Source organism: Cynocephalus volans, chromosome 5 (assembly GCF_027409185.1).
Source record: "Cynocephalus volans isolate mCynVol1 chromosome 5, mCynVol1.pri, whole genome shotgun sequence".
NCBI lineage: Eukaryota > Metazoa > Chordata > Mammalia > Dermoptera > Cynocephalidae > Cynocephalus > Cynocephalus volans.
The window spans coordinates 32,874,521-32,888,691 of NC_084464.1; the positions used below are offsets into that span (position 1 = coordinate 32,874,521).

The 14,171-nt window shown below is 38.9% G+C and overlaps 1 protein-coding gene across 4 annotated transcripts in view; it reads left to right on the forward strand.

The window, feature by feature from the left end:
- The window catches only part of CDKAL1 (CDK5 regulatory subunit associated protein 1 like 1), a 636,490-nt gene that overhangs the window by 98,002 nt on the left and 524,317 nt on the right, over positions 1-14,171 (forward strand). For all 4 annotated transcript variants that reach the window (XM_063097088.1, XM_063097092.1, XM_063097090.1 and 1 more), the window contains exon 5: positions 4,575-4,659. In XM_063097088.1, the coding sequence (XP_062953158.1) occupies positions 4,575-4,659 (85 nt within the window). The remainder of the gene's footprint in view (positions 1-4,574; positions 4,660-14,171) is intronic.

Here is a 14,171-nt window from a genome sequence, read left to right on the forward strand (position 1 = left end):
AACATGACAGGTTTGGTCCTGTTTCTTAGCCTTTGCATTTGTGGTATCTTCTCAGGATGCTTGCTTTTCTGATCTTTGCATGGCAAATTCTTTCCGTAGTTTAAGTCGCAACTCAGATTTCAACATCAAAGGGAGGCTTATTTTGACCCAGTAACCCCCCAGTTATTTTCTGTGCATTACCCTCTTTTATTGTCTTCATCTCATTGACCTGAAATTACCTCGCTTGTTTTCCTGCTTTTTTTGTCTTTTTAAATTTATTTTTATTTTCTGAAATCAGATTTCCTCTTCAAGACTCCCATGTTTATTGGAAAAGGGACATTATCTTTTGGGAGGTGGTTTGCTAAAAGGTTGTATAATATTGTAGGCATTTTTGTATTCACATGAGTCCTGTTGATTACAATTACTGGATCATCAAGGGTAGTATTCAGTTTATTTTGAAAGCCAATGTTTGCAAAATTCCAGGCGAAGTAAAATAAGTTGCCTTACATATTGCTGGAGTTCTCCTTGAGCGGGCCTATGGTAAGAGTTATCTAATGACATTAAGGTGATTAAGTAGAAGAGTGTGACAAGATACAAAGCCAGCATCTGGCACAGTGGTTCTGTTGTTAGTATTTTTTCTTAAATTTATTTTTATTTTTATTGCTAAAAGGGAAATTTATTTTGTATAAATGCATACTTCAACAAAAAAGAAAGATCTCAAATTAGCAATAACTTTTGCACCTTAAGAAACTAGAAAATGAAGAGCAAACTAAGCTCAGACCTAGCAAAGGAATAATAAAAATTAGAGCATAGATAAAAGAAATAGAAAAAAAAAAGAAAATCAATGAAACCAAAAGCTGGTACTTTGATGATACCCACAAAATTGACAAACCTTTACCTAGATGGACTAAGAAAAAAGAAAGAAGACTCAAATAACTAAAATCAGAAATGAAAGCAGGGTCATTACAACCAAACTTACAGAAATCAAAAGGATTATAAGAGAATACTATGAATAATTGTGGGTCAACAAATTAGATCATCTAGATGAAATGAATAAATTCCTAGAAACACACCACCTACCAAGACTGAGTTATGAAAAAGTAGAGTGTTTGAACAGAACTATAGCTAGTAAGATGAGTGATTATCATTTTTCAGATTCCTGATGCAGAACTCTCTTGAGGATTTCTTGCAGGGCTGGTTGTGTGGAGGTGAATTGTTGCAGGTTTTGTTTGTCTGGAAAATATACTATTTCTCATTTCTGAAGGGTATCCTTGCTGGGTATAATATTCTTGGCTGGCAGTTTTTGGAATATGTCACCCATTTTTTTCTGGCGTGTAAAGTTTTTGTTGAGAAGTCTGCTGTTAGTGTGGTAGAGGCTCCCTTATAGGTGACTTGACACTTTTGCTGCTTTTAAAGATTCTCTCTCAGTCTTTGAGCTTTGCCAGTTTGACTCTAATGTGTCTTGGAGAGGATTTTTTTTAATGAATCTGTTTGGGGATCCTTGAGCTTCCTGGATCTGAATGTCCATGTCTCTCTCTATACCTGGGAAGTTTTCCATTATTATTTTGTTGAATAGGTTTTCCATGCCTTTTCCTTTCTCCTTCCATCCTGGAACACCTATGATTTGAATGTTTGTTTGCTTAAGGTTGTCTGCTAGCTCTCTTTGATTTTCATCATTTTTAAATTTTTTTTCCTTTTTTTTTTTTTGGTCCACCTGGATTATTTCAAAAAGACTGTCTTCAAGATCAAAAGTTCTTTCTTCTCCTTGTTCTAGCCTGCTGCTTAAGCTCTTGGTTGTGTTTTTTTACTTCATTGAGTGAATCTTTCAGTTCCATGAGTTCTGCTACATTCATTTTTATGGTATTAATCTCTTTGTAAATGGCCTCCTTCATATCCTGGATTTTTTTTCTCATTATGTTGTCTGAGTCTTCATGTATCTCAGTGAGTTTCCTTAAGATTGTTGCTTGGAATTCCTTTTTAGTCATTTCAAGGGTTTCCTGCTCTGTAGGGTTTGGTGTTTGAGAGTTACTGTGTTCTTTTGATGGTGTCATATTTTCGGGGATTTTTGTATTTCTAATATCTCTACATTGATGTCTGCTTATCTGGTAGAACAATTGTTCCTTCTATTACTCTTGAGTGGGCTTTGAGGAGAGAGATGTCCTCTTTTTTTTTCTGGTTTCCACTGGTGACTCTCATTGTGTTAATGCAGTTGAGTGTCTGGCAGGCTGCCTGCAGGGTGGCTGTGGATACTGCTGTGGTGTTGAGCCACTTTTGCAGCAGTCATGGCTGTGACACTGGCTGTGGTGGGCCACCCGTGTGGACATGGTATTTTTGGTGTGCTCCTTGCCTGCTTCCAGGCGGGGAATGCTGCCCTCAGCTCCTGCCTAGGAACCTGGGCATGCTCTTTTTCTTGCCTGCTTTTGGGTGGAGGGGGCTGCCCTTGGCCGCTGCCTAGGACCCTGGGCATGCTCTGTATCTTGCCTGCTTCCAGGCAGTATTTCTTTTTATAGAAATCCACAATTGCTATTTATTTTTAATCATTAGCTTACAGGCATCCTTGACTTTTCTTATCTGTATATATAATACATTGCTCATAGTATAGCTTTGCCTTTTCAAATTCATCATTCAGTCAGTAAACATTTAATATACCTACCTTGTATTCTACTGTAATAAATGCTGGGGATATAGCTGTGAATAGTGAAAGTTTCAGTCCTAAATTTCGTTAAATAAATCAGTGACTTGAAGCCTATCTCAGAAGGTTAGTAGGCCTTCAGAGCTTTAGGAGGTTGGTGTAGCTGCCATATGAATGTGGTCCCACACATCCCTCTGTAATCTTTCTCTCATCCTGTGCCTGCTTGCACACTGTTTAGCGTTCCATGGCTATTTGAGTTTCTACTCTGTGGCCATCGCTGTGTTAGGATTTGGACATTGAGAGAGGAGCTTAAATAGTAATAAACAAGGGGTGAAAAATGAATGATTTTAATACAGAATTGTAAAGTGCAAGGATATTCTATGCACAGTCTGCTATGGGAGTGTAGGAAAGAGGCATCTAACAAGCTTCAAACTGAAACCAAAGGGTGAGTAGGAGCTGACATGGCTGGAGGGACAGGTGAATGCAGGGAGAAATGAGTATCGAAGTAGGGGAGGTAGGTGGCTTGATCTGGATAGGCTTTTCATACCAACTGGAAATCACTGGAAGATTGAAAGAGTGCTAGGATCAAATTGGTATTAGAGGAATATCTTTCAGGTGGAATTGGGGGGAGTAATTTGGAGGGAACTAAGAGGAGCTAGGTGAATCTTTTCTGAGTTTGAGCAGGAAAGTGACATAATCAGACTTATGTTTTATAAAAGGCCACTCAGGCAGAGTGGGAAAATGGACTGTGGGGTAGGGGTAAGGGAGATGAATGGAAGGAATGAGACAGATTGGGAGGGATCATAGTATTCTGCTGATACATAGCAATAGGGAGCTTCCCTTGCCTTTTATTGTCTCAAGAATTTTTTTTTTTTTTTTTTTTGTCGTTTTTTCATGACCGGCACTCAGCCAGTGAGTGCACCGGTCAGTCCTATATAGGATCCGAACCCGCGGCGGGAGCGTCGCCGCGCTCCCAGCGCAGCACTCTACCAAGTGCGCCATGGGCTCGGCCCTCAAGAATTTTTTGATCCTGCCTCTTTATAAAAAATTTTACCATCTTTTATAACAAAATTTTTAGAAAAAAAAGTTTTTGCCAAAAGTTTTTCCAGAAACTCTGAAGTACTTATCATCTCTCTAACCTAATGCTCTTTCTTGAATCTTTCTTCTCAGATGCAGAATGTACCCACAGACATCTATATATCCCCTTAGTTCTTCATGTCATTTGACTTTGGTTTCTGTTCTTATTGAAATACTGTTGAAGGTGCTGCAATTTTCAATTTTGGTTTTCCATTCATAATGGTAATCCTATTTTAATATATGAGGTCCTTTTAGGTAACTAATGTATCTAAAAGGCAGGTGGAATAGCATCAAGGACTTTAGGTATTTATAAATTCATTTTAATAAATATGATGGGTTTAGATTATTAGTTGCATTGCCAGGGAGTTTATTATAGTTTGTAACAATATTTAAACAAATCGGTGATAAGAATGAAAGGCTTACTTTGAGGTACATCATTAATTTTTAGGGCATATTAAAATATTTCTAATAATTTCTCAAGCTGAGTAATATTCAGTATATGCCAGTGTCTGTGTTTGGAAAATATTAACACATAATTCAAAAGGGAAAAGTAATTTTATATTCAGAGGTAAGGTTAGGCCAGTTTCACTTTAATTTTTGAAAGTGATTTTCAATGCTTGGGAGTACTATTTAATAAGGAAGAAAATGCTTATTCTCATTACATTGTAACAAAAGATATAGCACAGATTTCACATTTTTATATTTATTGATCACAAATATTTCCATATTATAGCAATTGCCTACCATATTATAGTTGCCTGTTTAGTTGACTTTATCTACTGCTTTTCTGTCTTCCCCAGCAATCCCAGTGCCATCTGAGTAAACACTGGATATTTTGGAATGAGTAAATATGCTTACTTTTCTTTGTATTCATTGTTTTTAATAGAAAATGCATCAGATGCAGATTTATGGCTCCTGAACAGTTGCACTGTAAAAAACCCAGCTGAAGACCACTTTAGAAACTCAATTAAGTAAGTGAAAGTTGATTTCTTTTCCTATTTTTTATATTCAAAGTAAGAATATCAGTAAACTAGCTTTTAAAAGATATGTAGTGTTAATGTAAATAAGTAGGAGTTGGACTTTTAAGATTTTATTGTTTTTAATTTATCTGATAAAGAATGAAACTTTAATGGGGACTTCTCAAATAGATGATTTGAGTCTTTGTGAATTTAGCTAATAGCTGATTTGAATATTTGTTGAGTATTACCTCTGTGCTCTTCTCAGAGAATCCAGTGCATGCTATGTAAAATTGTCTGATGTGGTCCTTACCTCCTTTCTCTTCCTTGCCCATTAGCACTGTTCTAGGTGCTACAATGCTTGGCCTTCAAGGGAATTAACAATTTGTTGGGGGATATGGGCATATAAGACCTTGCTTCTTGTTTTGTTCCCTTAAGTTAAAGTGGGAGAAGTATTCTTTTTTATTCTCCACATGTGCTGTGAATCTTTTCCCTATCCATCTTCTTAGAAACCTCATTTTATAAATTCTTTTCTTTTTCCATATATTCAACCTCTCCAACTGCATTGGTATCTTTTTATTGGTATTTAAACTCACCCAGGTCTCATCAGCCCCTTGTATCCCTGTTACCTATTCTCTTTATTTTTTTTCGTGCCTTCGCAGCTAGACTTCTTAAAATTCTCCACTTCTTAACTTTACTCTCATACTCATCCACCTCCCATATTGGATTTATTATAAAATACTTCATACATACATAAGAGTTTATAAAACATGTACTGTTTGAATAATAATAATACATTTAGTACCTATAGATCCACCACCCAGCTTGAGAAATAAAACATTGTCAAAATCATAGAAACCACCACGTGTCCTTCTTTCAGTTATACCCACCAAAAAGTAATCTTTGTCTTGACTTTTGTGAGTCATTCCCTTTTATTAGTAAATTATTATCTATTAAGTGTATCTCTAAACAATGTGTTGTTTAGCCCTATATTGGATTTTACTTATTGGACTTATACATTGTTTGTGTTCTTCTGAGATTTACTTCTTTTCCTCAGTGTTATACTTTTAAATTTATCCGTGTGGATGGGTGTAAAATAATTTTGGCCATTTATAGTATTTTGTTGAATGAATTTATTATAATTTATTTATTCATTTTATTATTGATAAGAGTGAGTTTATCCCAGTGTTTTGGTTTCATAAATACCATTGCGGACTGGATCCTACGATGGCGGTGGCTGTGGCGGTTGGCGCGGAGTAGCTGAGGTGGAAAAGGCGGCCACTGGGCCTTAGGCAGCCGGGAAACTTGTGGACCTTCCTCTTGCCGTCTCTTAAGGGAGGACTGCTGCTGGTGGCTGGTCGTGGGGGCTGACCGCCACTTTGCCCTTGGCAGGAGAGGCTGCCTCATTTACAGGCAACAGCTTAGAAGTATGGAGCAGGAAAAGAACTGTTTCTTAGCTGCAAAAGCAAGTCTCTAAACAGGGAACACGGCGCCGGGCCGCTGTTGATGCTGCCAGGACCCCAGAGGCCGGGGCCGTGCTGAAGGCGGCCAGCTGCCCTATTCAGGATTCGAGGTTTCAGGCAGGCATAAAAGAAGATTCCTGGGAGAGCCTGAGCTGCGCCGCGGGATCGAGTGAGCAGCCCGAGGCAGCGGCAGCCTAGGACAGGGACTGCGACAACGCAGAGGCAGAGAGGGAGCCGCCTGGCCCGGCACAGCCCCGTGAGTGACCCCCAGCCGGGCCCTGCTCAGGGGGCGGATGCCCGCCGGACTTCTGCCTGCCCCACTGGGCCACTCACCGGCCCAGGGCTGCCTCCATTTTCTCAGGTGGTGGCAGCTCCGGCCCGGCTCGGCCAAGCCTGTCTTCCTCGCCCGGCTCGACTCCTCACTGAGCCTTCCCACTTGTTTGCCCTGGCGCGGGGCTTCCCGGGGCCTGCAGGCCGGCCTCCCCTCCCACTCCCTTCGCAGTTCTCTGGCGGGGCTGGTGGCGTGGGGCGTCCCCGGCCAGCTTCAGGAGGGCAAGGAAGTACGGGCTGGACTGACTGTCACTCCACCGCACCCTGGGCTCCGGCCCCTGGTAAACGTCCTGTTACTGGGAGGCAGATACCATCTCAGCGGCCACCAGTTTGGAAAAACGCCTAACCGATTTCTGGTTAGGAAAAATGTGGATGGAGAGTTCCCGAGTTCTCTTGAACCTGCCGGAGAGCCGACTGCGGGTGGGCACCGGAGTCGGTCCGCGCTGGGGGAATTCAAAGGTGAACTGTGTGCTGCGGGCTCCTCCCCCGAGGAGCTCACGCTCTGGTGTGGGAGATAAGACAAGTACACAAATAACCGCGATACCAGGAAGAAGGTGATAAGTCCCGAGAAAGATCTACACAGTGCTACAAAGGCACCCAGAGTGACTGGTCGTCTGAGCCTAGCAGAAACCTGGTAGACTTCCTGGGCGAGGCGGTGCTGAGCAGGGTCTTGAAGGCCCAGCTGATAGACGAGGGTTGCAGAAGACACATCCCAGCCCAGCCCAGTGCACACAGAGCGGGGAGACGTCCGGCTAGGGAGGCGGAGACTTGACAGAAACCACATACCCTGTGGGGCCTCCACTGCGTGATCCAGCAGCCTGGCCAGAGCGCATGGAACAGGGAGAAGTCCTGCACGGGAAGTGGAAGCTCAGCAGAGACCACACACCCTGCGGTACCACCCCGTGATCCAGCAGCCCAGCAGAGTCCAAGCTGACCAGAGAGGTGGCTCCCCGGAGAGGCCCAAGACCCGAGGCAACCACACACACAAGGCACTAGAGGCCAACTGAGCAGTCACGGAGGTAGCCATACCAAATTGGCAACCACAGCAACATCTTAGTTAGTCAATAGTCTCAAACCAGTGGACTGTGAAACCCCCTGCCACAATGAGTAAACATCAAAAAAAAGATATCAGAAATACAAAAAATCAAGAAAGTACACCACCAAAAGTTAATAAATCTCAAACTCTAGATCCTATAGAACAAGAAGCCCTTGAAATGACTGACAAGGAATTTTGAGTGATAATTCTAAGGAAACTGAATGAGATACAAGAAAACTCAGATAGACATCATGATGAAATGAGGAAAAGTATACAGGACCTGAAAGAGGAAATGTACAAGGAAATCAATGTTATGAAAAAAAATGTAGCAGAACTTGCCGAACTGAAGAAGTTATTCAGCAAAATAAAAAGCACAACGGAGAGTTTAACCAGCAGGCTGGTCAAAGTTGAAGAAAGAACCAATGAACTTGAAAGTGGGCTGTTTGAAATAGCACAAGCAGACAAAGAAAAAGAAAAAAGAATCAAAGACATTGAAGAAAATCTGAGAGAGATATCAGACAACCTTAAGCGCTCAAATGTCTGAGTCATGGGTATTCCAGAAGGGGAGGAAAACGGAGATTGCATTGAAAACATATTCAACAAAATAGTGGCAGAAAACTTCCCAGGTATAGGAAAAATCACAGATCTTCAGATCCAGGAAGCTCAACGATCTCCAAACGTATTCAACCCAAAAAGGCCTTCTCCAAGACATGTCATAGTCAAATTGGCAAAACTCAGAGACAAAGAGAGAATCTTAAAAGCTGCAAGAGAGAAGCGTCAAATCACCTATAAGGGAGCCCCAATCAGGCTAACATCAGACTTTTCATCACAAACCCTAAAAGCTAGAAAGGAATGGGATGATATTTTCAAAATACTAAAAGACAAAGATTGCCAGCCAAGAATACTCTACCCTGCAAGGCTATCCTTCCGAAATGAAGGGCAAATAGTATATTTCTCAGACAAACAAAAACTGCAGGAGTTCACTACCACACGACCACCCTTCCAAGAAATCCTCAAGGGAGTACTGGGTTTGGTTCCTGAAAAATAACTACCACTGCCATAAAAACCCAAGAAAAATCAATACCCACTAGTATAATAAAAATGGCATTCATGAAGAGAAAACAAACAAACAAAAACGCTATCTACAACCTAAGGAACCAACAAACACAGAAACCAAACAGTAAATCAGGAAGCAAGGAACAAAAGACACCTAAGACAACCAAGTAACCAATAAAATGCTAGGAATAAATCAACACTTTTCAATAACAACTCTTAATGTAAAAGGCTTAAATTCCCCAATCAAAAGACACATACTGGCTGACTGGATTAAAAAGGAGGACCCAACTATATATTGCCTACAAGAGACCCACCTCACCCATAAAGATTCACATAGACTAAGAGTGAAAGGATGGAAAAAGATTTACCATGCAAACAGAAAAGAAAAACGAGCTGGAGTAGCTATTCTTATATCTGACAAAATAGACTTTAAACTAAAAACCATAAAAAGAGACAATGAGGGACACTACTTAATGATAAAAGGACTGATTCATCAAGAAGACATAACAATCATAAATATGTACGCACCCAATGTTGGAGCAGCCAGATTTATAAAACAAACTCTATTAGACCTAAAGAAGGAAATAGACACTAATACCATAATAGCAGGGGACCTGAACACCCCACTGTCAATATTAGACAGATCATCTAGTCAAGGAATCAGTAGAGAAACACAAGATCTAAACAATACACTAGACCAATTGGAATTGGCAGATATCTACAGAACATTCCATCCAACAACTTCAGAATATTCATTCTTCTCATCAGCACATGGATCATTCTCCAGGATAGATCACATATTAGGTCACAAATAAAAAAAATTGGAATTATCCCATGTATTTTCTCAGACCACAATGGATTAAAACTAGAAATTAATAACAAACGAACCTCTGGAAACTATACAAACACATGGAAATTAAACAGCATTCTACTTAATGACATATGGGTCCAAGAAGAAATCAAGCAGGAAATCAAAAGTTTATGGAAACTAATGAAAAAAATGATACATCATACCAAAACCTGTGGGATACTGCAAAAGCAGTATTAAGGGGGAAATTTATTGCATTAAGCGCTCACTTCAGAAGAATGGCAAGATGGCAAGTGAACAACCTAACACTTCACCTTAAAGAACTAGAAAAACAAGAACAATCCAAACCTAAAGTTAGCAGACGGAAAGAAATCATTAAGATCAGAGCAGAACTGAATGAAATTGAAACCCAAAAAACAATACAAAAGATCAATGAATCAAAAAGTTGGTTTTTTGAAAAGATAAATAAAATTGACAAACCATTAGCATGGCTAACAAAAAAAAGAGAGAAGATTCAAATAACAAAAATTAGAAATGAAAAAGGCGATATTACAACTGATTCATCTGCAATACAAGGAATCATTCGAGACTACTATAAACAACTATATGCCAACAAATTTGAAAATCTGGAGGAAATAGATAAATTTCTGGACACACACAAGCTCCCAAAACTGAACCATGAAGACGTAGAAAATTTGAACAGACCAATAACAATAAAGGAGATTGAAACTGTTATCAGAAGGCTCCCAAGAAAGAAAAGCTCAGGACCAGATGGATTCACAGCAGAATTTTACCAAACATTCAAAGAGGAATTGACACTGATTCTTTACAAACTACTCAAAAAGATTGAAACAGATGCAAATCTCCCAAACTCATTCTATGAAGCAAACATCATCCTGATACCCAAACCAGGTAAAGATATAACCAAAAAAGAAAACTACAGGCCAATATCCTTGATGAATATAGATGCAAAAATCCTCACTAAAATACTAGCAAACAGAATACAGCAACACATTCCTAAAATTATTCACCACGATCAAGTGGGATTCATCCCAGGGATGCAAGGTTGGTACAACATACACAAATCAATAAATGTGATACACCATATTAATAAAGTCAAACACAGGGACCGTATCATCATCTCTATAGATGCTGAAAAAGCATTTGATAAAGTTCAGCACTCATTCATGACAAAGACCTCTATAAGTTAGGTATAGAGGGAACGTATCTCAACATAATTAAAGCCATATATGACAAACCCACTGCCAATATCATCCTGAATGGTGAAATGCTGAAAGCTTTTCCTTTAAGAACAGGAACTAGACAAGGATGCCCACTCTCACCACTCCTATTCAACATAGTGTTGGAAGTACTAGCCAGAGCAATCAGAGAAGAGAAGGAAATAAAGGGCATCCAGATTGGAAAAGATGAAGTCAAACTGTCCCTGTTTGCAGATGACATGATCCTATATATCGAACAGCCTTAAAAACCTCTACAAAAATACTCTTGGAATTTATAAATGATTTCAGCACAGTAGCAGGATACAAAATCAACACGCAAAAATCAGTAGCATTTCTTTACTCCAATAGTGAACATGCAGAAGGAGAAATCAAGAAAGCCTACCCATTTACAATAGCCACCAAGAAAATAAAATACTTAGGAATTGAGTTAACCAAGGAGGTGAAAAATCTCTATAATGAGATCTACAAACCACTGCTGAGAGAAATTAGAGAGGATACAAGAAGATGGAAAGATATCCCATGCTCTTGGATTGGAAGAATCAACATAGTGAAAATGTCCATACTACCCAAAGTGATATACAAATTCAATGCAATCCCCATCAAAATTCCAAAGTCATTTTTCTCAGAAATGGAAAGAACTATCCAGACATTTATATGGAATAATAAAAGACCACGCATAGCCAAAGCAATGCTGAGCAAAAAAAAATAAAGCTGGAGGCATAACACTACCTGACTTTAAGCTATACTACACAGCTATAATAACCAAAACAGTATGGTACTGGCATAAAAACAGACACACTGATCAATGGAATAGAATAGAGAATCCAGAAATCAGCCCACACACTTACTGCCATCTGATCTTTGACAAAGGCACCAAGCCTATTCACTGGAGAAGGGACTGCCTCTTCAGCAAATGGTGCTGGGATAACTGGATATCCATATGCAGGAGAATGAAACTAGACCCATACCTCTCACCGTATACTAAAATCAACCCAAAATGTATTAAGGATTTAAATATACACCCTGAAACAATAAAACTTCTTAAAGAAAACATAGGAGAAACACTTCAGGAAATAGGACTGGACACAGACTTCATGAATACGACCCCAAAAGCACGGGCAACCAAAGGAAAAATAAACAAATGGGATTATATCAAGCTAAAAAGCTTCTGCACAACAAAAGGAACAATTAAAAGAGTTAAAAGACAACCAACAGAGTGGGAGAATATATTTGCAAAATATACATCTGACAAAGGATTAATATCCAGAATATATAAGGAACTCAAACAACTTTACAAGAAGAAAACAAGCAAGCCAGTTAAAAAATGGGCAAAAGAGCTAAGTAGGCATTTCTCTAAGGAAGATATACAAATGGCCAACAGACATATGAAAAAATGCTCAACATCACTCAGCATCCAGGAAATGCAAATCAAAACCACACTGAGATACCATCTCACCGTAGTTAGGATGGCTAAAATCCAAAAGACTCTGAACGATAAATGCTGGCGAGGTCGCGGAGAAAAAGGAACTCTCATACATTGTTGGTGGGACTGCAAAATGGTGCAGCCTCTATGGAAAATGGTATGGAGGTTCCTCAAACGATTGCAGATAGATCTACCATACGACCCAGCTATCCCACTGTTGGGAATATACCCAGAGGAATGGAAATCATCAAGTCCAAGGTATACCTGTTCCCCAATGTTCATCACAGCACTCTTTACAATAGCCAAGAGTTGGAACCAGCCCAAATGTCCATCATCAGATGAGTGGATATGGAAAGTGTGGTACATCTACACAATGGAATACTACTCAGCTATAAAAACGAATGAAATACTGCCATTTGCAACAACATGGATGGACCTTGAGAGAATTAAGTGAAACAAGTCAGGCACAGAAAGAGAAATACCACATGTTCTCACTTATTGGTGGGAGCTAAAAATTAATATATAAATACACACACCCACACCCACACACCCACACACCCACACACCCACACACCCACACACCCACCCACACCCACACACCCCAGGGGGGGGGGGGGGAAGATATAACAACCACAATTACTTGAAGTTGATAGGACAAGCAAACTGAAAGGACATTGTTCCGGGGGAGAAGGAAGGGAGGTTTTGGTGATGGGGAGCAATAATCAGCCAAAATGTATATCGACAAAATAAAATTTAAAAAAGAAAAAAAAAAAAATTAAAATAAATAAATAAATAAATAAATAAATAAAATTAAAAAAAAAAAAACAAAGATAACTTGTCATTGGGTTTTGTTATATATGTAAACTATGTTGTGAATGTGGTTCAAAGTAACATGTTTGATTAAGTGAAGTAGTAATGACACATAAGAAGTTTGTCATTTTAACATTAACTACAAAGCTAGTGGTAACAAGCACAGGTTCCTTTAATGTACTAGTCTGCTTGATTGAAAGAAAATTTAAAAAGAATATTATGAGTGGTTATATTTGCTTAAGCATTTTTAAATGCCTTTTGAAGGCTTTTGATCATTACTACTAGTTCTTTTTAAGATAACACTTAAACTAACATTTGATTTGTTTCCAGAATAAATATAATTCTGTAAAAGGCACAATAACAGTTAACACTGAGAAATATCAGATTCAAGTGACATTTATACATTTGAAAACTTCTAGTGATAGATTACCTACTCATGTTAAGCAGTTTGCTTTATTTAGATGCTTTCCCACTTGTCACCGTCTCCTAAGAAAGAAAAACAAAGATGAATAGTTCATAAACTTTATTATATGTGGTCATGTTACACGTTTGTCTTCTCTTCCTCTAGTTCCATCCTATCTCTTCAGCTTCCTCTCTTGCTTGCATTTTTTTTTTTTTTTTTTGATGAAAGTGAGGTTAAATTTAAATTCAGGAAGAATCTGATAGGATTTTCTTCTCTTTCTGTTGTACTTGATCCCTTATCCTCAAATTCAAAGACTTACAACAGCAGGGTGAGACCTATTTTTTCTAACCTGGACCCCATACCCATAATGATTGCTTCACTTGGCCATTTATTCTTGAGTGTCATCATCTCTGATCATCTGCTTTTGTTTCTCTGACAGGGTGTTCTTGGTATTTAATAGTTGTTTGTTTTTAATTACTCGTCACTTTATTTTATCTCTCTTGAGCCGCCAGGCAGAAGACTGCCTTATTTTAATAGGAATAAAGAAAAATAACTGAAGGATTTACTATCTTTCATGTAACTAATACAGTCTCATTGATTAAGATCCAGCAATTTTAAAATCATAACAGGACAGCCATGTACTGAATTTTTTGTGGGGAGTGCTGGTTTGGGGATCTTCCCTAAAATTTTACAGTGATTGTAATATTAGTATTGAGGTTAATAAAACAATAGGAGTTTTAAGTAGCAAAAACAGAAGAATGATTTTTTTGACTGCCTTTTGAACTTTGAAATCTTGTGGTGTTGCCCTTACTGATTTAGAAGAAAGTTGCTGCAGCGCGCTTACTATTTGCACTTGAGCATTTGTCAGTTGCCCTGTCCTTGTTTTATCCATTATACCAATTTGATTTAGGCAGTATGGCCTTTAACTTAAAAGATTTTTTTAGTAAATAAAAAAGA